The sequence below is a fragment of the Melanaphis sacchari genome, unplaced genomic scaffold (assembly GCF_002803265.2).
Source record: "Melanaphis sacchari strain LSU unplaced genomic scaffold, SCAv2.0 Contig157_pilon_pilon, whole genome shotgun sequence".
NCBI lineage: Eukaryota > Metazoa > Arthropoda > Insecta > Hemiptera > Aphididae > Melanaphis > Melanaphis sacchari.
Genome location: NW_020270704.1, coordinates 26,884 through 49,898, shown reverse-complemented (window position 1 = coordinate 49,898; position 23,015 = coordinate 26,884). Strand labels below are relative to the sequence as shown.

The 23,015-nt window shown below is 27.9% G+C and overlaps 1 protein-coding gene across 1 annotated transcript in view; it reads left to right on the top strand.

Annotated features, from left to right (window-relative positions):
• LOC112592105 (G-protein coupled receptor moody) overlaps positions 1 to 9,381 on the top strand; it is a 135,466-nt gene extending 126,085 nt beyond the window's left edge. Inside the window, exons 3-5 of the mRNA XM_025336091.1 lie at positions 6,651 to 6,889; positions 7,786 to 8,380; positions 8,942 to 9,381. Coding sequence (XP_025191876.1) covers positions 6,651 to 6,889; positions 7,786 to 8,380; positions 8,942 to 9,301 — 1,194 coding nt within the window. The 3' untranslated portion in view covers positions 9,302 to 9,381. The remainder of the gene's footprint in view (positions 1 to 6,650; positions 6,890 to 7,785; positions 8,381 to 8,941) is intronic.
• Positions 9,382 to 23,015: the final 13,634 nt, after the last annotated feature.

Genomic DNA, 23,015 nt, shown 5'->3' with positions numbered 1-23,015 from the left:
ATATGTTTTTATAAAATAAAAACTTAAAATTGTCAAATGACTCATGTCAATGTTTCTAAGAAAAAATTATCAAAATCATAAAAAAAATTTTTCGTTTGAAAAAAAATAATAATCTTAAGAGATTCATGTCACGTGACTGAACCTTTATAGCTGTGTTCAGATACGTATCGTGATACTGTTTACTATTGTTCTATGGTGCTATAAATATTGCAAGGTTATTTTTAATATTCAAATAAGTACATAATAATATTATATACTTACACTTTTTTTTTGTCCGTTAATATTATTTTTCCAAACCAAATGGTCGTGAGCCGTTGCATTTAAACTACTCGTAAATATATTTATTGTTTATACAGAGTATATGCGTAAGCTCGATTTTGTTGTCTGTGCAATAGAAAGATTTGTGTAAAAAATGTTGTTTGTCCCGAAAAACGACGAAACGTGACAGTATTACGAAATGATCCTGGTCGGCTCCTGAAACCCGAACAGTAAATACATTTTTTTCTTACATATTCTTCTTTATTTATATCGCCATATATATATATATATATATATATATATGCTTATGTGTATGTCTGTTATATTTCTCATTCTTTCGTTAGACGAATTATACGCATAAAAATACAGAGGCCAACCGACCCACAGCGGTCGGAACGGGTACGTGACCTTCGTGACTGGGCACGCTTTGGAAATTTGTGAATGGGCGCCGCCACAGCCTCCGGAGCAAACAAAAATATTGTTGGGGTATAAACGCAATATTATATAGATATACTGTTACTTTTTTCATCGTTATAGTCGCCTTCTTACTTACAACCCTCGTCCTCGGCCGTTGTGAAAGTTAATTGATTTCGCCCACGAATAAAAAATAATAATAAATAGCTACGAATCTGGGACGCGAATTTTGGCATTTAATTACGTGATTTTATTTTTGTGAAATGTAACGTTATTATTTCGAGTAACGAATAGAGCAGGTAGTGCATAAACCCAGGTGGACGTATACAAAGAAACCCTGTGCAGTATTTTTGGTATTCACACTTGGAAAACAAACGGCCAACTAATGAAAGTTTCGTTTATAATACTCTGATAAAGGTTACCGGTGCAACACAAAACCATTATCATAAATGTTCTATACATTTATTTGAAATGAATAATTGTCTTTTTTCCAATTCACACCGTTCTTTCTCTCTTTCAATCTCGTGATTCAAAATTAAATTTTTGTTTTTATTTTTTACTTGTTGTTAAGTGTCAGTTAATAACTATACATCGTTTAATCAATACGAACGACCATTGGTATAGAATTTTTTTCCTCATCACAGATTTTCACAATTTTCATTTCTTTACAGATTTAATTGCTTTTTTCATTATTGTTCGTATATTCAATTATGTATAAGCCTGCATCATTATTAAGCAATAATTTATACTTAATTAGTATATATTTATATTCTAAATAAATTCATTGTTTAAAGATTAATGATTTGTTCGTAAAAAAATATAATATTATTAATTATTAGACAACATTGTTAAAAAAAAAAAAAAAAAATGTTTATAATATTTTTAAAAAATGTAGTCCTTAAACATTTTAATCTAAAATATCTGAAAATATAAATAATTCAATTGTAAAAGTATTGTGAAAAAATAAATAATTTTTAAAGTTTGAAAATTATACAACACCTACGCATATTATTTATAACTAGTTTGGAAAAATTATATCAACGGACAAAAAAAAAATTATCATAAGTTCTACGAACCTCACAATAAACTTATTATTATTTTATCACACATGTCATATTCATGGAATCAGATGAAATAAAATATAAATCAAAGAAATTAAACTTTATTAAAAAAAAATATGTGTACTCTGCAGGTTAAGCATATATTCAAAAACCATATAAATAACTTATTAAAAAAAAAGCTATCATATCAAATAACATTACATTTATTAGTCTTAGTGAATTTTTAAATTTATAAAATATTTTATCACCTCCATTAGATGATTTCACCTGTTTTATAACTAAAATTTGTTGTTCAAAATTACAAATCATAATACTTACAACTAAATAGTTTTTGCTGTAGCATATTTTAGATTTTGACTATTGATATTTTATTAAATAACATTTTATAGTTTATCCATGAATACTTTTTTTCACGTGTTCAAAAAGTTTCACAAAGTTTCTTTAAAAACTAGAAAATCTGATTTAAATGGTATTTTGAAGGGTTCGTTTTTAAATTTTCTAAAAAATTTCTCTAACCGTTAGGTGAAACTACTACAATTCATTCGAAAAATTTAAATCACCACATTTTTGAACGAATGTTAACAAACCCAGTTTTAAATCCACTTAGGATCGATTTTCAAGCACTATGATGTATTTTATTATCGTTTTCGAATTTAATACGAATAACATACTATTATCCAGCGTAAAGGTTCTGAAAATTCTGAAAAAAAAGAATTATTACTGATTTTTGGATTAAATTTTGATTATTTTTATTTTATCAAATTGTGTAGTTGGCCTTTTAATAGTGGTCACTTTAGTACTTTACCCTTATTCCTGTTTTTAACTACTGCAATTCTATAAAACATAACTATTCCAGTAGTACTTGTGTGAGTATTATTTTATGAACAGACGTAAAAAAAGATACGGTAGCACCGATAAAATAAAATGGTAGTCGAATAACTATAATATACACAGTGACATTACTACTCTTATCAGGCATTCAAATAAATCCATTTGAATGATGAGATTGAAAAACTTTAGAATATGTCATTATTTCGTAACTAAATTTTGTTTAATGTTACTTAAAGGTAACTTCAAAAAACTAATATTAATTTTAGTTTTAAATTGCCCGATGTGTAGTATACTACTTAAATAATTGTACTTTTTAAGGACTCTGTAGTTCTGTACTTTTAACTATACGTGTCGATTTAATCTTAAGTACCTAGTACTTACGTTTACACGTAAATAGCTTTTTAGTAATTGCAAGCAGTAAACAAATAAAGTAAAATGTAAAACTTTTTTAAAATCATTTATGATTACCAACAAAATATTTATTTTTTTTTTCAAATTATTAATTGTATTTTACTTTTACTTATACTTTTAGAACATATTTTCTAGAATTTTATATATCAATAACTTTTTTAATTCCAAAATTATGAACTTGCTTGATTTCAAAAATGTTTCACTAAAAAAAAATGCATTCATTTATCAGATGGTAATAAACAATATTATTTCACCAACTAATTTTAAATTTTCTAATATTGTTTTTTAACCAAATAATAATTGTTTTCTATAAATCAAATCACATCACAATATAATAGTAAATGAGCACCATACTATTAGATAAATAAACATATTTCTAACTGTAAAATATTTACAAACCAAATACACGTATATACACACAGTATTCGTTATAAACACAAATAATAATAAAATAAAATAAGTGAAAAGTGATTAAATGTATTACAAAAAAATAACATTTAACTGCATATTATCTTACAATTAAATACAATTTAAATTTTAAACATTAGACAGCAGTCTATTTACGTACAAAAGATTAATCAAAACTGTTATTTTTCAAAATAAAATTGGAAATTATAAACGTTTTTTATTACAAATTGTAACCTATCCAAAAATAATATGATCCTGTTTTCCTTTTAATAAATTTTACATTACATGCATCTAACTTTTATATAATAGAAATGCAAATGCAATTTTTTGAATAAAATAATATTTAGTTTATGTAGAATTTATTTTATTGTATTCTATTGAATAGAATCTATTCCTTATACCACGTATGTAATAATATAAAGTATATAAAATAATAATAATTTCCAATTGCCATTATACTGTTGTAAATTTACACAATTTATTATTTATATTTCAAAATTAGTAAAACTGTTACTGAATATAATATGTCCTAAAAACAACGATAAAAAATGATGTATTAGAAGATAGAACAATAAATTTATATAAAATAAACTTTCATGCTAAAAATATTTTCCACGAAATGTATTGTACTCAACTCTTAAGCTTTCTCGTCACACCTTAATAGCTATTTCACTCATAATTTGTTTTTAATGAATCTTTCGAGTGTATTCAGTGACTTTGTATTTTTTCTTTTATCTTTTACAATGATCCTAAGTTCTACACAACGTTTGTTTTATGTAACATGTCAACAGCTACATCATTTGTAATACCCTTTACCATATTATTATAAGCCACGGAGTGTCATTTATTAAATAAATTGATATTAATAAACTTAAGCTTTCTACTGAGTTCAACAATTAACGAGCAAACATTAAGCGTCAGCATCTGTTGTTATAGCTGCACACGATTTTTCTCTGGTGGTTGGCAAAGACAAGTCGATTAAAATAAGATAATAGGTTTATTACACAAAACCTGGATACCAAGTTTTACCAAATCACTAGTTATTGCAAAAAAAAAAACAGAAAAATACAAAAAAACACTATTATATGATTGTCTAAAATATTATTTACTTATATTTACCTAGAGTATTCTATTTGAGTTTGATTGTATTTTAACTGTAAAGGTTGAACTTTAATTCAAAGATTTTTCGTAATTTCTCACCAACAAAATATAAACTAAAACATTATTTTGTAAATACGTTACTTTTTACTATACAATATACATGGTATATTTTGAAGAAGAATTCAAATTCATTGAAATATGAACAGGCATTTAATTAGCGTGTGACCCGATAATTGACTCGCTATAGTTTACCGAAATTTTATAAAATAAACTGAAAAAAAAAAATTATTTCTAAATATGTTAATTCCGGTTATATAAAAACTGTTTTAAAGGCCTATAACTATAGTATCTGATAAATGAAAATCATCCCACAGTTTAAAAAGTATTAGCTATATAATATATATACAGACAATTGAATATTACAATAATTATTATATTAATCAATATTAAAATTCAGAATCTTCATAAAAATTTATGAACTTAACCAACAAAAATTAACTTTCAAACTTAATAAAAAAAAGTTACTCAATAAAAATTTCAAGGATTTATTCATACATTGTTAAGAGGTATAAAATGTTTATGTTTTATAATTTAATTAAATTCATATTTTATTTTCATAATAATAATTTTTATTTATTGCCTATTGGGTATCATATTTAACATTTCAATTATATTTATTATTCATATTAATTGTATTTTTTTCCTAATATTTTCAAATAAAAACCTATAAAATACTAGATAAGTCACGTGTAGTTGTGTGAATAATAAACAAATAACAATAAAAGGAAGGAGAATAAATTGATCTTGGCAATACTAAAATACTATGTTTCAGTAGTTCTTTTTGAATTCTAAAATAATACCCATGGTAAATTATATTTTTATTAAAGTAAACATGTTATGTCAATATGTGATTTATTAATAGTAATAATAATAATATTTTATTTGTTTATGTATTATATCAACTTTTATGAACTCTTTCATTCGAAAATTTTAAGATTTGTATCTTCATAATACATTTAAGAGTAATTTTATCTTTTTAAGGGGAATTCAAAGTTCTTCTTTAAAAGGGGAAAACGAAAAAAAAAAATGTACTATATTTTCAACATTTTAATAAGTTCAACAAACCTATCAAAACTTAGAATATCGAGTATAAAATATATTTTATAATAAAAATATTATATAAACGTACAAATATAAATTTATTTATTTTTCAAGAAATAAATGTACTGTTATTTGTCTATCGCTAGCTTGTCAAGCCACATTTTATAGATGACTGAACTGGAATGTATAAGTTCAATAAAGTCATGCGCCATTTTTATCAAATCAAAATTAGCATTTGTAGGCTATATATTTTTTATGAAAAGTTACTCCACTTCAATTGTTCAAGTCACTTGTGTTTATTATTTAATCTTGATAAAATGTATTTTATATAAATTTTATTATTAACAAAAAATATTTTGTATCGATATTGATCAGTTGATTCAATCTGAAAAGTATATTTTATAGATTTACTTTGCACTTCCCAAACCAAATTTTCAATAAAAAAAAAAAAGTCACAGTAAAGATGCATAATACATATACTATGTGCTCTATCGAATGAATAGTCACGAAATCTATTGTATTTTTAGAAAAAAAATATGAAAAGTAATTCTTGTGTAAGTAATTCGCATTTGCGTCCAAATACATGCTCTCAACTTTATAATATTGGGATAGGACATGTATGATATATAGTTTATTGAAGATTTCTTTACCCCCCATTTCATTTAATGATACTTTTTTTCATTATATGTCATTTAACGTGTCAGCCAAAAACGATAATTCAATTTTTCGGACGTCATCTCTACTAGTTGCTTATCTTTCGCAGATTTCTCAGCTTGTTCATTGCCAAACACGTTTTAATAATTACATTATACTTACATCGATTATTTTTCATATTATTCTTTTTCTAATTATTTCATCTGCCATTACTCATTATATTTACTATAAAACAAAACTACTTAAAATTGAAAATATAACGTCATATTCGATAAATATAGTAATTAATGTATTTCAATAATAATTAATTTCGTTATAAATAATAATATAATATCAATTATATATATATATTATGCATTCCATGTACATAAACATTAAGATTTTTGCTAATTAATTAACGAAATTTTTTAGGTGCGTAATGCAACAGCCGTATTCATAATCAACCTTAGCGTATCGGACTTAAGTTTTTGTTGCTTCAACTTACCTCTGGCTGCCTCTACGTTCTGGTATAGATCGTGGATACATGGTCAATTACTTTGTCGTCTCTTCCCATTAGTCAGATACGGATTGTTAGCCGTATCCCTATTTACCATTCTGGCTATAACCATAAATCGATACATTATGATTGGACATCCATCGCTCTACCCAAAGTAAGTGAATATATTACTATTTATTTATTTTTTAATCCAATTCAGTACAATTTTTTTTCATTTTATAATTCTGATAACTTTTCCAAAAATATTAGTTAAAAAATATTTAGATAAAAATATTACTTTAAACAATTTTTATTTTTATATTAAAAAAACAAAATGTAGTATTTCTTACATAAATATAATTTTGTCTAATTAACCCTATTTTAAACGTTGTAAAATATATATTGATTTAAATCTTATAAATTACTTTATCACCAAATTATAAATAAACTGAATACTATATTTTTAATTTAATTTAAATTATATTATACTTAAACTTTTAACTTTTAACTATGAATGCGACTACATTCATTTATTAAATTAAGTAACATATTTTTAATTTTTTTATTTTATTTAGTGAAACTAATTTACTTCAAAATGTTATTGTTATCAGAATATTTCTTTAGCTTAAGGAGTTATTCTGAAAAAAAAAATTATTTGTCACTTGTTTGACAGAAGGTTTCATGAATTTATTTGAAATTGTCTTGTCTTTAGCTAACTGTCATCGTCATCAAAACTTTTTAGTGAAATAAAAAGATAGTATATAATAGTTTTTAAGCTCAGAGTTGCTCAAGGGCTGGATGCAGTATAACTGTCAGACGATATTAATTTTATTTTATATGAATTTAATCCAAAATAATAATTTTAATATACAAGTAACAAATTTATATACATGACATTTTGACATAAATAGATACATTAAACAGATAGAAACATATTTTAACAGTTATTTTTATACTTATTAAAGTAGTTTAAGTATTTGATAAAAAAAATTGTTAAATTTTCTTTAATAATTCTAAATTGTTTTTAACTTGTAAATATGAATATTTATTATGTATTGAATTGATTTACAGGATGTATAAGAAATTCTATTTGGGCGTCATGGTTACAGTAACTTGGATAGGTGGTTTTGGATTACTAGTTCCTACTTGGCTCGAAAAATGGGGCCAATTTGGTTTAGATGTGACCGTTGGCTCGTGCTCCATACTTCCAGACTCTGTCGGTCGGTCGCCAAAGGAAATCTTGTTCATGGGTGCATTTGTGGTGCCTTGCTTGTCTATTATAGTTTGTTACGCTCGAATTTTCTATATTGTCCGTAAAACAGCTCTCAAATCTCGGGCTACGGTGACAACTAACCCACGTCACACGATGAATTCCAATAATCCATCAGACACTACGTCTTATTACACTCTTAAAACCCGTTTCAAAGTGCCCGAAATATCCACAGACTCAGCCATCGGATCCAGTACAGCTACCGGAACATGCTCTACTACCGACTCGAAGGAACAAAATTTCCTTTCACCGCATGACATTATCGCTGATCCAAGTTCGTCAGGACTCGAAGAGAGTTATTCACCGATATCTTTCTCTGATCGCAGGAGTACTAGGCGACGTGACCGTTCACCATCATCCGCCCTGAACGCCACTATCACTCAAGTCGTATCAGCGGTAAGTCTATATAGTAGTGTGGTACTATTACAAACATTTGGTCATAACCTCTTCAAACTTTACTAATAACTACACTAATGCAATAATATTTTATCTACGTATTTAATGAAACAAATAGATTTTTGTATAAAATAACAGAATCATTTTTAACTTGTCTTTATTTTAACTCCACTGGAAATATAATGAACGTTATAAATAAGAAAAACTAAATTTTATGACACGAAAAATAAATAAATCCTAGGTTATTTAACCATTATCAGTTGTCCTATTTTATGATAAATCATCAATTATTAATATTGAAATAAAATGCAATTTATTTTAAAGTTACTTATCAATTATCATACAATAAAAAAGTAATAATATATTATTACTTAATATACAATTTTGTTAGTCGAAAATCAATAATTTACTATTATTCTATTTTTAAGTTTAATAATTAATTACTTTCTTAATATTACTTGTTGATTAAATTGTATTACTTCAAGATTCACTATAAAATATAAATATTAGTCAATACCATTGTTTATTGTTTTTAAATATTAATATAATATCGTTGAACAGGTATTTCAGACAAAAGAGGACTCATCTCCGAGAACACGCAAACAGAGCACCATTGGTGTTGACAGAATGTCGTCGAAAGACAAAAAGCTTCTAAAAATGATCCTTGTTATATTTATATCATTTGTTACATGCTACTTGCCGATCACCATCAGCAAGACATCACATGAACTAGACGACTTGCACGTTCTAAACATAACCGCATATGTCCTAATCTATTTAACCACGTGCATCAATCCAATTATTTATGTAGTCATGAGCTCAGAGTACCGTCAAGCGTATAAAAACTTGTTGATGTGCAAAAGTTCATTGGAACAACAACAAACGCACAGAGGAGTAACTAAAAAACTATCCGGTCCATAAACATAAGTATACAGTTAGATTAAAATAAGAATATTTTTAAGATGTAAAGCGTACATGGTAAGATTTTTTATTTAATGATTACACCTAATATAACCATACCATTCTATATTTATACCAATGTATTACATTCTCTGATATATAATTAGTTATCTATCGTGTCGATAAATATTATCACTGCCTCGAATAGATAGTTTTGTTACAACAATAAACAATTATTAGACAAGTTTTAGGACATAGACATACGTGTTGTGGTTTACCTCAAAAATGTAACTTCAAAGTTATGTTTCAATAAAACTAAAACAAACCAAACATATTTTTACGAACAGTCGAATTTTGCCATCTCCGTAAACATTATAAAATACGCTAGAGTAGAAACTTAATCGTACACAAACGAACATATTATTTAATGAGGAACCTACCCTTAGAAATTTACACATTTTGTAAAATATACCTAAGTACCAATGTAAATTTAGCTAATATTCTTTCAAGGTTAATCGGTCAATATCTCTGAATATTAAGATAATCATACAGTTTTATAGTCACACAGTTTTTTTTTTTTTATTAATTACAAAATAATTTTCTATACACTTTATTCGTACTTAATTAATATTATCATTTTGTGGTTTTAAAATGATAATGTACAGCTTTACAGGTAATTTATTATTAAAATATTAAATATAATGTTATCATACATTTTTTTATTTTCAAACTAAATAATTTGAGCTATTGACTGATTTACATTAAAATTATCGATCTATGAAAATATAATATACCTAATGCGTATGTTTCTATGAATAACGAGTAAGTAGAAAATTCAAACTTCTTACTACGAATAATCAAAACTTTATAAATAATATATATATATATATAATTTACAACATAATTTGATTAACATACGTTACTTGTAATTACTATAAATTAAGTTCTATTATTAGACGAATTAATTATATCGGTGTTTCAGTAGTTAAATTCTCTTGTAAATTAACTCGTAAATATATTTTGGCGTGAATAAATTATCCCGATTCATACGTAATCAAATCAAACTTGTAGAAGTGTTTTTTAATACTTAATAGTTTATAGTCTTGCAAGAAACAATTTGTAGTTTTAAGATATATTATTCCTAGAATGAAAAGCCATAATTATTAGACCATTTCGAAATTGATTAATATTTTATAAAATTGTAACTTGTTAAGGGGAAGTCCGTATTATTGAATAACCAGTGAAAGTTGTCCAGTGTGCAATGGTGGTACATTCGTTATAGTTACACAGATTTTCGTCTCTCGGTAGTGCCGATCATACGATGTGCATACGCGATATACGTACTTAATGTATGATATACCCACAACTTTTCGGCAAACGTTAAATTAATTAATCTAATTTCGAAACTAAAACTCGAGCTGCGACGTTCGATCGACCGTTTTTCTTTCTGTACAGTACACCGCGTATAATGAATGTATATGACGATAATATAGCAAACATATCAAAATAACTGACAAAAAAAAAAGATAGTCGTACGGTCATCGACACCAACGCATGTTATAATAATATAATTGAAATACTACATTGTATTACGTCTGGTACGTGTTTTTTCGTGTCTATAATATACCTAGGGAGTACCTAGTAGTTCTTCAGATGTTGGATTTGTATTGATCTTAATTCCGTATGACGGTAACATAACATAGTTACTATTACCGTTCGTGTTGCCGTGGACAATTTGCTGCACAACGTAATAATATACTGATATCAACGTGGACAATAATAATTATAATTCTTATTATATTACCATTTGTTTTTTCTATATCACTACCCCGGCTCACTCCTGAACCCCTCGGAGAGAGAAACGCGTGCCGCGACAACTGTGTCGAGTGAAACTTGTCGCTACTATCTACCTTTATTACCATCCGTGTTTAATATAATATTATTATTGTATGCGTGCGAAAAGCCGATCACGATGAATTTTAAAAATCCGATGCATCTGTAAACGTCCATTCGACTTGAATTTGTGGATGATATATTTTTTTTCTGAATTTCGTGAGCATGTATCAAACCAACCGATTGAGCGAGTATTTATCGTATCGAAAAAATAATATTATTATCATACTACAACAATATAAGTATATATTATTATGTTCACATTTAGGCATGTCGTTTCAGTGATTTCGCGTGGATTTAGCGGTCCCGCTACCATATGCGATACATAATATTATGTTATGGATTTAGTATAGGCGCTTTTTTCGTTTTGTTTTGTTCGTTTTTTACGTTTAAATACACGTATATTATTTACGCTTGCACGATTGCCGCAACGTTATGTAGCATAATCCCCGTGATTTATATATTATACCCTCTGCAGTGTGCAAAGAAACAAAACGCTACCCGTGTTTATTATTGTTACAAATATTATTACCCTAGGGTTGTACCTTATAATAATGTCATACTTAGGATAACGTTTTATAGTCGTGGTGCTTGATATGTATATATTATATACGTATGTAGGCATATAAAATATAGATTGGGGGAGGGACGTGCATTACACGAGACTGTATGTGACTAAAGTAGACTGAGAATATTACTAGTTATCGCATGTTTAAAACTATGGTTATAAAAATAAATAAGTATAAACGCTCAAGTGTGAAATTGTGTGTGTGTGTGTGTGTGTGTATGTGTGTGTACGCGCGTATGTTGACCTGTATACTGTAATATTATTGTGCCTTTGTAATCGGTAAACATAATAACGTTATATATTGTAAAATATTAAAAATTATTAAGGAAGAAATAAGGTCTTTCAACACCTATAACACTGGTCCTACAGGACTAAAAGTAAACAAAAATTTCTGCATCATCGCACAAACTACGTTGACGTAACGCCTCCACCGGGCACCAATTCTATTAATAAAGCGCACGTTTAAGATAAAACCACCCTGTTTCGTATATGTGACATCTGGTTTGATTATACACGACCCAATTGTGGCTTAGGTATAGCCTGTAAATTCGTGTCACAATACAACACATAAAATCTCCGAAAATTGCGTATAAGTCCGTCCGTCTGTAAAATCACTAAACGTATATTATATAGGATACAATTTTTTTTTATTTTCCTGTAAACGTATTTTTTTTAGACGTCAAAATAACTTATTTAAAAGTTTTCTTATCCAAATGAATCTTTCGCGTACTATGGGTTTTCTAGTAGGAATTAACATACGTATTATTCAATACCTATTACCTGCTGTCTCGTGTGGGAACATACACTCATCCTATTGACCTATATATGAGCTAATATATAATACCCAAGAGAGGTTTCCTCATGAATCCACCACGGCAACATGATCGCCCATGATTTTTCTTCTCCCCGCGGTCCATGACCATACACTGACACTGTTTAATCATCTACTTCCTTATCTCTTCATTAAATCCAACTAGGTCGTAATAACGACGCTCTATCCTTTGTGTGTACATCATATTATTGTTTTAGAGTATACACTATAATGAAACGTGGTATTATTTAAACTGTTTGTCAACGTCGAGTGTAGATATACAATATTAAGAAGTGTCGCGCTGTCGCGTAAAATCCTCTGTCAAGGTGAGATTATCAACGTATATACGATTGTACAAAGGAATAGATTATACATAGGTGTGCAAGTATTAGTAGACAGGGTGTTACAAGAGGTTCGTATATTATTAAAACTAAATGGATTCAAGCGAAGGGAAAGACAACATACACCTTTTGTACATGATATATTATAAATTGTCTCAGGCCGCGACGCGTGTAATTTGTAAAATCCGACTATCTCCGCGTCATATAGGTATAACTACTCTCGATAACACCGCTGCTGAATCGAAAACGCCGTTTTCGGACATTAACCACGATCCATTTATTTATTTATTTATTTTTTTTTTTTTCACAATCACTTCCGTCCCGAAACGCGTTTTCCTATCTCCCGCATATAATATAATACTACCTTATTCGTATAATAAAAATAAATTTTCTCTGTACAAAATATCACGAATCACTATATGCGCAAACTCGCATGTAACGGACACTTTTCAGATCTACACCAAACGTGTGTCGACACACACCAGTTTATACAGCTTAAATTAAATAAAAAGAAAAAAAAGAAAAAGCCTAAAAATACACTCACCACACCTTTGAGTATTCCAACCGCGTCTAAAAATGGGGTTGACATCAAAGGCCCAATGACACAAGCCTGTAATTTCGCACGACTGACGATTTGCGTTTTATTCATATACATATAAGCTATAATACAACATTGCGTTATCACGGCGCGGAATATCATCACGATATTTTTGCATATATATATATATATATATATAAACATAGGATATAATACGTAACATATTATTATTCATGAAAAAAAATACGCTATATTTTTTTTAAAAGAACAAAATTACTTTTCTTTTTTGACAAATGTTTTTCTCAAAAAAATATTTTTGGATTTGCTATGGGCTTAGCGATGAAGTAAAACTGTAACACATTTGTCACTGTTTGTATTTATTTATTTATTTATACGTGGACGATAAATATGTTTGACAGAAGTTTATAAAACGTAGAAAGAATAATGCAATGCCTCCGTTTTCATAACCAATTATATACTCGCTAGTTGCAACCAATGAAATTAAACACCGCCACCACTATACCTTTACGAGTTTTGTACAAGTATTTATGATTAATACTCGACTAAGTTTCACTGGAATCCGCGTAAGCTATATTGTATATCTTTCACAATCGAAGTCATTCTCTCTCACTAACACACACACTCTTCCATTCTGTCTGTATTATATTATCCGTCATCTCTTTCTTCGAAACAATGATCATCGTTCCTGGCGTGTAAGCACTGAACGACACCCTTCGAATAATCGCATCAATCATTTCTGACATAGCTAATAACATTTGCCACACTCATTTTTAAGAGAATCGTCTTCCATCCCATATAATATATTATGTATTTATATATAACAGTGATTCGCTAACCATGTTCGTCCCATTTATTCACTTTATAATGAATCTGTTTAAATTCTTCTGATTTTTGAAAATTTTAGTATACCTACTTAAAAACTATATTATCAAACGTGGTAGTACATTTTATATCATTAAAGAAGTATCATGCGGTGATATAATTTTGAATTGTTAAACAAATAATTATTTCTAATATTGAATCTAGTACTTATAGAAATTTCACATGGTTTTAAAACTATAACACGTTAGTGTATTAATATAATGACTAAATTTATAAATCATTATAGTACCTATATCGTTTATCCCTATTTTCATTATTCATTAAGTTAAGTAACTCAAAAGCTTTTCATTCAAATTTAAATTTATATCGTCAAAATTTTCAAAAAATAATCATCAATTTAACAATCGTCAGTAAAAATGCTTGGTCGTCATAAAAGTTCAATATGGGACACCACATAAAAAATCTAAGAATTTTAAAATATGGTTTTTGTATAACGATTCATAAAAATTCCAAAAATCAGAATTAGAATAAACACACAACTGTTTGCTAAATTAAATAATGGGTGCCTAACACTAACATACTTATTGAATCATTTTGTATAGTATTATTATTATCATGTGTGTAACTTTGTGTTCGTATTTTATCAACCAGAACCGTGCCATGTTGACATTTCCGTAATTACCGCAAACCGCGATTTTGTTGACAAAACCATACGTGCAATTGTGTCCGAATTGTTGTCACCGCCAGTGAGTTCGAGCGATCACGATTTTCGTGTGAAATAAAATAAATGCACTCGGTGGTTACAATGTTTAGGTACCTACGTAGATTAACTTTGACGGACATCCCGAAAAGTCAAACGGGAACAAATAAATCCGACGCGCGGTTGCCGGTTACTGATCAGAACGATTACAAGCCCGCTTATATTATTTACGTCACGCAGCGGTTTTTTCTCCTAAACCTAATTATCCGGCTATCTCTCTCTCTCTCCTTCGCTCACTCGCTCGCTCTTTATTTCTATGTATCCTTGACGGTGGTGGTCAAAAAATGAGTCGAACTGGCTGTGCTTGTCTAGAAATAAGAAATCCCCCGATGAAGACCGATGGTAGTGGGCTGTAAGCGCGTACAATGTGCGTGTCATAATTATTATCATATTAATAATTATTATTATTATTATTATTATTATTATTACACGGCTTTGGAGCGGCAGCGACGGAAGCGTCGAAATCGTGTCGAAACCGTTTTGTTTTGCGAAATTAAATCCGACATTTCCGTAAGAGACAGGAGTTCGCTTGTGTGTGTTATTAGGCGCGCGCGCGCGCACGCTTTCGCACATTCGGCCGACAACGAAAACTTTTAAATTAGTCGATTCGCTGAAACTGCGTTTCCGGTTAAAAGCTTTTGCCAGAGATATCCCCGCACATACTCACTGTACACTTACACACACACAACTGTATATTGCGTGTTTTAATGTACGTGAAAAGAATTCAATATCTGCGTGTACGAATGTGTGTGTGTGTGTGTGTGTGTATGTGTTTGTTTGAATGAGTGATATTTTTTTCTAGCTTCTTTATTTTTTTATTTTCACAAAGACACTTTTATATTATGTGCACTGTCGACGACAAACGGCTTTAACTTGTTTTATATTATATTAATCTATAAATGTGTACTTACGCGTTATTAAATATTTCGTCGCGTTGCGTTGCGTTGCGTTTTTTTTTTTTTTTTTGTCACAAATTTATGAAAAAATATATTTATGTTATATTATTCACAACTTTTAACGATTAAAGCTTTATTTTCATTTAGTGCTTGTTTAAATGTTGAATTTCGACTTTTATTTTTATTTTTGAAACGGTTCAAACGTCCTAAGTTGAACGCGACTTTCGATCGTATGTCGCGTCTTATCACGAGATGGTGCTATGTTGATAGTATTATATTGTTATTGGTAACGTAATGTAGATCGTCCACGCGACTACGTTTGCTAAGTCTGAATGGGAATTTAATGCGCTTAAGTTTTGACAGTATTTTAATTAAGTTATTCTAAACTAAAACATAAATTCCATTACACTCTTTGTGTGTATGTATGTATGTGTGTGTGTGTGCGTATGTATATATATATTTGCTATTCATTATTGTTCATTATTTACGCTTTTTGGTGGTTATTTATATTGTTATATTTTGTATGGGACGCGTGCTGCAGTAAGATTCCGTTTTTAAATAGCGAATTGCATATCATTTTAGGAAAAATTTATCGGCCAAAACAAAAACTATATTGACCCAGTGTGATTATTATAATATTCATATATTTTATACGTTAAGCTAATATATTGTATTTATGAATATATTTATATATATATGTATCAGAACTAAACGGATCTAGAAAACATGTAAACATAAAAAATTATTTTGTAACATAAACATGAACATATATTAATGTCGAGTATTATTAAGTTCAGTTATTATTTATCGAATAGGTAATGGTTTAATTATATCATTGACATTTATACATAACGATTTTTCAAAATAATACATTTGTAACGGGGTGCACAGTTTTATATATTGTAATATATACTAATATTATGTATTAATGTATTATGTTTAGGACGAAATAACTTTTCTACTATTTTCTACATTTCTAACTTAAATATACTTTAATCAAAAATTGTACATGTGTAGTAGCGGATTGTCTAAGAAAACGAAAAGATGTATTAATTTACTCAACTACTGTGTAGTCTAATACTAATTCAATTATAATTTGTACTTGAAGAAAATTGGTTTAACCAACATTTTTTTTTATTATTATTATTATTATTATTATTGTATTAGAATTTTTAATTTACATTGTAACTTTTATACATATTATGCATAATTCAATATTATTTATTAACTCTATACTTATATATACAAATTTTGCTACAATACGTTGAAACTCTGTAAAAATAAAAAATAAATATATTGGCGGGTAAATTATATTATTATTATTGTTTTAAACTTAGTGGTGCAGCTCATGTATTTTTTTCCTATGTATGAAACCGTTTTTATTTTTTTCACAAAGTATAGTAGACGTAATAGATTTATAAATGAATAGCTATGGATGCGTAAACGTAGTAATAGTTATTCAATAGCATTTGTGAAAATTCTAACGATTTATTTCATACATCGACAGGATACATAACATTGTAAAATACATTCAAATTTCAATCCTCTATTGTCATAAAATACAATTTTCATGCTGATACTCATTTTTTTTTTTTATTATTCTGCATATAAATTCACGTTTGTTTTCGAATACCTTTGGAAAACGTATGCGCAACCAAAAAAAATATAATATAGTACATATAATATACAATAGTTAATTAAGTATTTTTATGTAATCTAGAATAAAATATAAATAAATTATCAACTAATAATTATTTTATAGTATTTCGTATTATGATAATACAACTATGAAAAACATTTCACTGCAATGTTCAGCACATCAAACGGAAAATATACTTACTCACGAAGAAAATTCTGGTTGTACTGTTGATGTGCACATGAGACACGTATGTTTCAATATTTAATTATATTAATATTATAGGTACTTATATAGTATATAGCTGTTTTCACATATTATGAAAAATAACTAAATTATTTTATTTAAGCATTTTATAAAAACGACTTAAATTTTTTTATTTCAATGACGTTTTTCATTATTTTTTTTTCTTCGAATGAATATTGTATCTAATCTTAGCATACTTTTAAATAGCCATTGTGATATTATATGTGTCCATGTTGTATATTAAAAATCTCAAAACCTCATTGAAAGTTAAAGTATATTATTATGATTCTATGTGCTCGAGTCAAATTATCTAAAATATATTATATCATATCAACATATAAAAATCATATAATTAATACCTAATCTAAGCATGGACAATGTTTTATTAATGGTTAAACATTTAAAAAATCATTTTTATTTTATAAAACCAACGCATCACTGTATAAAGTATAAGGTTTTTATTAAGTGATTGCCAGGGTCAGAGTGTATTTTAAACAAGTGGTTATGTTTAAAACAATTTATACATAAACGTTTAAAAGGTTTTAAAAAATCTTTAAAACCTTTTTAAAACGTTTCAAAAAAAAAAAAAAATTATTTTAATTTTTTCCATGAAATATACATTTTATTTGTAGACCACGGTATAAATAACCACGGTGTAGATAATACAAGAATTATGTTTCTTTAATATAATCTACCTAAATAATATATACTTGAAAGCATTGTTATAAATTTAAAAAAAAAAAAATAGAAATTGTTAAAACTTGCTCAAAACGTAACAAAAAAACAAGGTTTCAAACGAATAAAACTTAAAAGTTTGCTTTATATTATTTTAAAACATTTTTTTCTCGACCCTAATTATCGGACATTAAATTGTCAGACAAGTCAAGTAGTTCACTATGGATCTATAATATCCTCTTTTTTTAAACTTTTCATTAACTCTGTTTAAGCACATAAATATAGACGTATACACATAAATAAATATAATAAGTTTAATAATACTTCTCTAAATATCTAATATCATTTTTTTTTTTTTTATTATTACGTTCAGTCGGTTTAACCATAATATCATTAGCCAAATTAACACATAAAACAAAACGAATAATGGCCAATATTGGTCACTCATCGTAATAATATGTGTGATATATAAGGTACAGTATACGATTTTATGTAATTATTCATTACGTACTCTAATCCAAAAGGAACAACAATAATTAAAATAGCTATTCACGTATAATAATTATCAACAGACGTAAAATACTTCAACCGTAGGCTTTATATATCGTACTTACAACTTTTTCCTATACATTGCGGGTATAAAGCCAATTATGCTCAGTTATGGGATGCAATTTTCACAGCTATTGGTTTTGTATACATTTTGTAGATACAGTAGTTCAATTAAAACAGATATAGTGTCCGCTCTGTGTAGTACACATTGTGCATGCATTTAAATTACTATTTTAAATTATTACAATATTTTTATTTAATATTTAGTTCAAAGGCCAATTTTGTACGCGTACACTTAATGGTGTTTAATCATGTTTTTCGCACAAAAACGTGATTATAATAATATTTTCTATAAAAAAAAAAAAATAAATAATAATAATAATTATAACTTTATTAACTTTATTTTTACTATGTAAAAATGTAAAAACCAATTTTGTAGCACTCCCGATAAGTTTATGTGGGATTAATAATTTGTTTAATTCGGCAAACACGAAAAAGCAAATATTATATTATGTAAATAATATTAAAATAACATTAAGTGCTACAAGTGGTTTGAACCTCTGCTAAAGTTTTTGTTTAATTAAAAATGAAATTTTTCATTAGATTTTTTAATCACTGTACTTAAAATTATAAAAATACAAAGCTAACATTATATACATAATAAATATCAGTACCATATTACCATAATAATATTATTATAATTATTATAAAATGTTAAACATAAGTTAATTTTTAAAGTTTTTGTTTACATAATAATTTATACAGGTTATAAATACAATATAGAGTTGTTAATAACTTTATATCATGTAAAAACGTTTTCAACTTAAGACACTTTTACGTGAATCAACAGAGTTAACATAAACGATGAGTACAATATGCAAATGTACTTCACGTAATAAAATTATTCATTATCAAGACATACTATACATAGTATAATTTATATTATGATATGTATATGTGTATATAAATAGGTTTATTGAAATAAATCGTATCGTTCCCTAGTATAATAAAATTAGGTTATATAGGTACCTATCGTTGTAATCAATTTTTTTTTTTTAACTAATAAATGTGTAAATAATAAATAGGGATAAGGAAGTAGGAACTTTAGGAGTTTGGATGTTTTTTTTTTTTTTTAATGTATTTATTTTTATTTTGCATATTCGACCCTTTTTTCTTTAAAAGTGCATATTTTTTTATGTTAATATTTTAAATACACATTTTATATATTTTATTTTAAAAAAATAAATAAATAAAACAGTATGTGACATAGGGAATAATATTTAAAAAAAACTATACGAATTTTCTATAAATTGGAAAAATATAAATTAAAATAATTAAATATAAATAATTATTAAGCAATCTAACTAACATGTGTTTTCCCAATTATTTGAATGTTTTGAAAAACATGAAAACGATCGATAAGAAATACACCGAATACTGTCAGTTAATGTCAATTTGTCTGTTCATATCGTACCTATGTGTTTTCGTCTTTCGTTATTATAGCTTGTATACTATTTTTTTTTTGTAAAAATTAAACTAAAAATGCCTCAATTAAAAATAAATTTGTAATTTTTGATCTTTTAATAAAAAATAAAATTCATTGAAAAGCATTTTTAGAGATTTTTGCATATTTAAAGATTTTTTTGGAACATGATGTACCTAACCTTTGTAATAAAAAAAAAAATAGTATAGTAAAAAATACAATCTTTTCTTCGGTACCCGACATCTACACGTCACAGAGAGGGGTCTATACCGTCTGCTTTAGACTGAAATATCATGTACAAGGTTTTAAATCGGACTTGTCAGCGATGTAATAATATTAACTATATAATATAAAAATGTCTAAGTATATAGAATTATGATATATGATATGACATATCCAATAGTAAATTTTCACGCGGATATTGTTACAAAATAAGCGATTGTACATACATAATATACACAGTGACTACACGTCATTGATGAGTTGTAGTGTTATTAATATATTACATTAAACACCGTACACTATATAATATTATACGGTATAATGTTATACTGCGACGGTATAACCAAGGGTTGATGTGTAGAGAAATAAAAACACAGAACAATGGCGCGTTATCCGTAATTATATAGGTTCGTTCTCACGTCCCGTCAAAAGACCTTTTTTCAAAGAAAAAGAAAAGCGCTAACCTCTAGCTGACAGGAAAAAAGTGAGTAGAAAATCGTTTCGGCAAAATAAAAAACAATGTACTCTGCACGGTCAGACTAGTCAAAATATTTATGGTTCGAGATTAAGTTCAAATTCGTGTGTGTGTCTTAGTTTTTTTTTCCAATTCAGTTTCATACACGCGCGTGTGTACACAATACACCCGAAATCATGATGGTGTGACGGTCAATTCGACGACCGATTCGTTTGTTCTTGCTTGTTCTTAGATTGCGCCGCGCTATACACTGGTACGTATACTGTTATAAGTGCTTTGAGTGTCTTTTACCACATCAGCAATACACTGTCAAACTTTGATGTTTTCCACGAAAACCTGCGAAAACGAAAAACCGTGATTGGCAGTTTTGATTTCAGTCGAATAAAGGTCGTCCGGTCACGGGTAAAAATCGATTTCCAGAGTTATTTTCGTCTATATTCGGCAACGACACTATATCCCACATTATATTATATTACCTGGTAAACAAAATTAATAATAAATTGTTTTTTAATCAGCGAGAATATAAAGTCGTCGTTGTGCGCTCTGACGTCAAAACACCATCGGCGACGGCGACAATCAATTAACACCACCGGCTCGTCTGCGCACAACAGGTCGCGGGGAGTTTTGTTAACGTTCGCAGAAAAAAAAAAATAAAGGTCGGCCAAAAGCGTGTTGAATACGATATATAATGCTCAAACAATGCCCGTTAACCGGCGGACGATGTGGAAAAAAAAAACCGATTTCGCCTCCCATCGAAGCGATTTTCTTTTTGCCGTAAAACTCCGGGTATCTCGTTAGACCCGACTGTGCCGGCGCGGCTCAGACACCTTTCATACATAAATATAACACGGACAAAGGACGTAGTACGACGTGTATGTATAATGGATATATAAATATATTTACTGCAAAGACCCACGTCAGTCAAACGCGTCCGTGTGCCGGAGATAATAATAACGGGTGGGCGGGTACACGAAGTCGTCTGGGAATGAGTGGTAGTCGTTGAGGGTTTGATGATGACTGATGAGTGATCGTCGATGAAGTATATGTAATGTGTATCTACGCCCGTACAGTCCGTCAATTCCTCTCCGGAAACCCGTAGATATAGATACATCGCTACCGACCCGCAGTCATGACCAGTAGTCATACATCATTAAATAGTAAATACACCTGACGTCTATTTTACCTATCTCGTCTAGATCATTTTTGAACAGTCATCTATTATCTTATCAAGACGATTAAAACTGTCATATTTTAAAATTATCCGAGTAATTATTTACTATTAGTATTATATACCTAATAATTGTCTGTGTTTTTTGAGATAAAATCATGTTGTCCTCGCAAAGAAACGGTATAATAAAATAAAATTTAAACTATTCAAATTTCAATGTATTAGTGAAATTGTGTATAATCAGCTACGGTTGTTTTGTAAATCATTAACATTGAGCTACGGCTATAATTATATTATATTATTATTGTTAATAATGCTGTTAAAATTAATCAATTATTCCAGCCTGACATTACAAAATATCTATTATCAGATTATCCTATTTAGATAATTATTTAATTATCTGTGCCTGTACGCAGAAGGGTATTTTGAGTGATCAAAAACCAACCGACATTTTTGTTTATTTTTTTATGATTATCAATCAATACCACAGATAATCTAATTTATTCCGTAAAGATTTAGTCCTGTAATTTTTATTTTTATTACACCCATGGGGCATGAATATGTTATACGAAAAAAAAAGTATTGTAAGTGATTTTTTTTGTTGACACGTATATAATTATATTTACATATT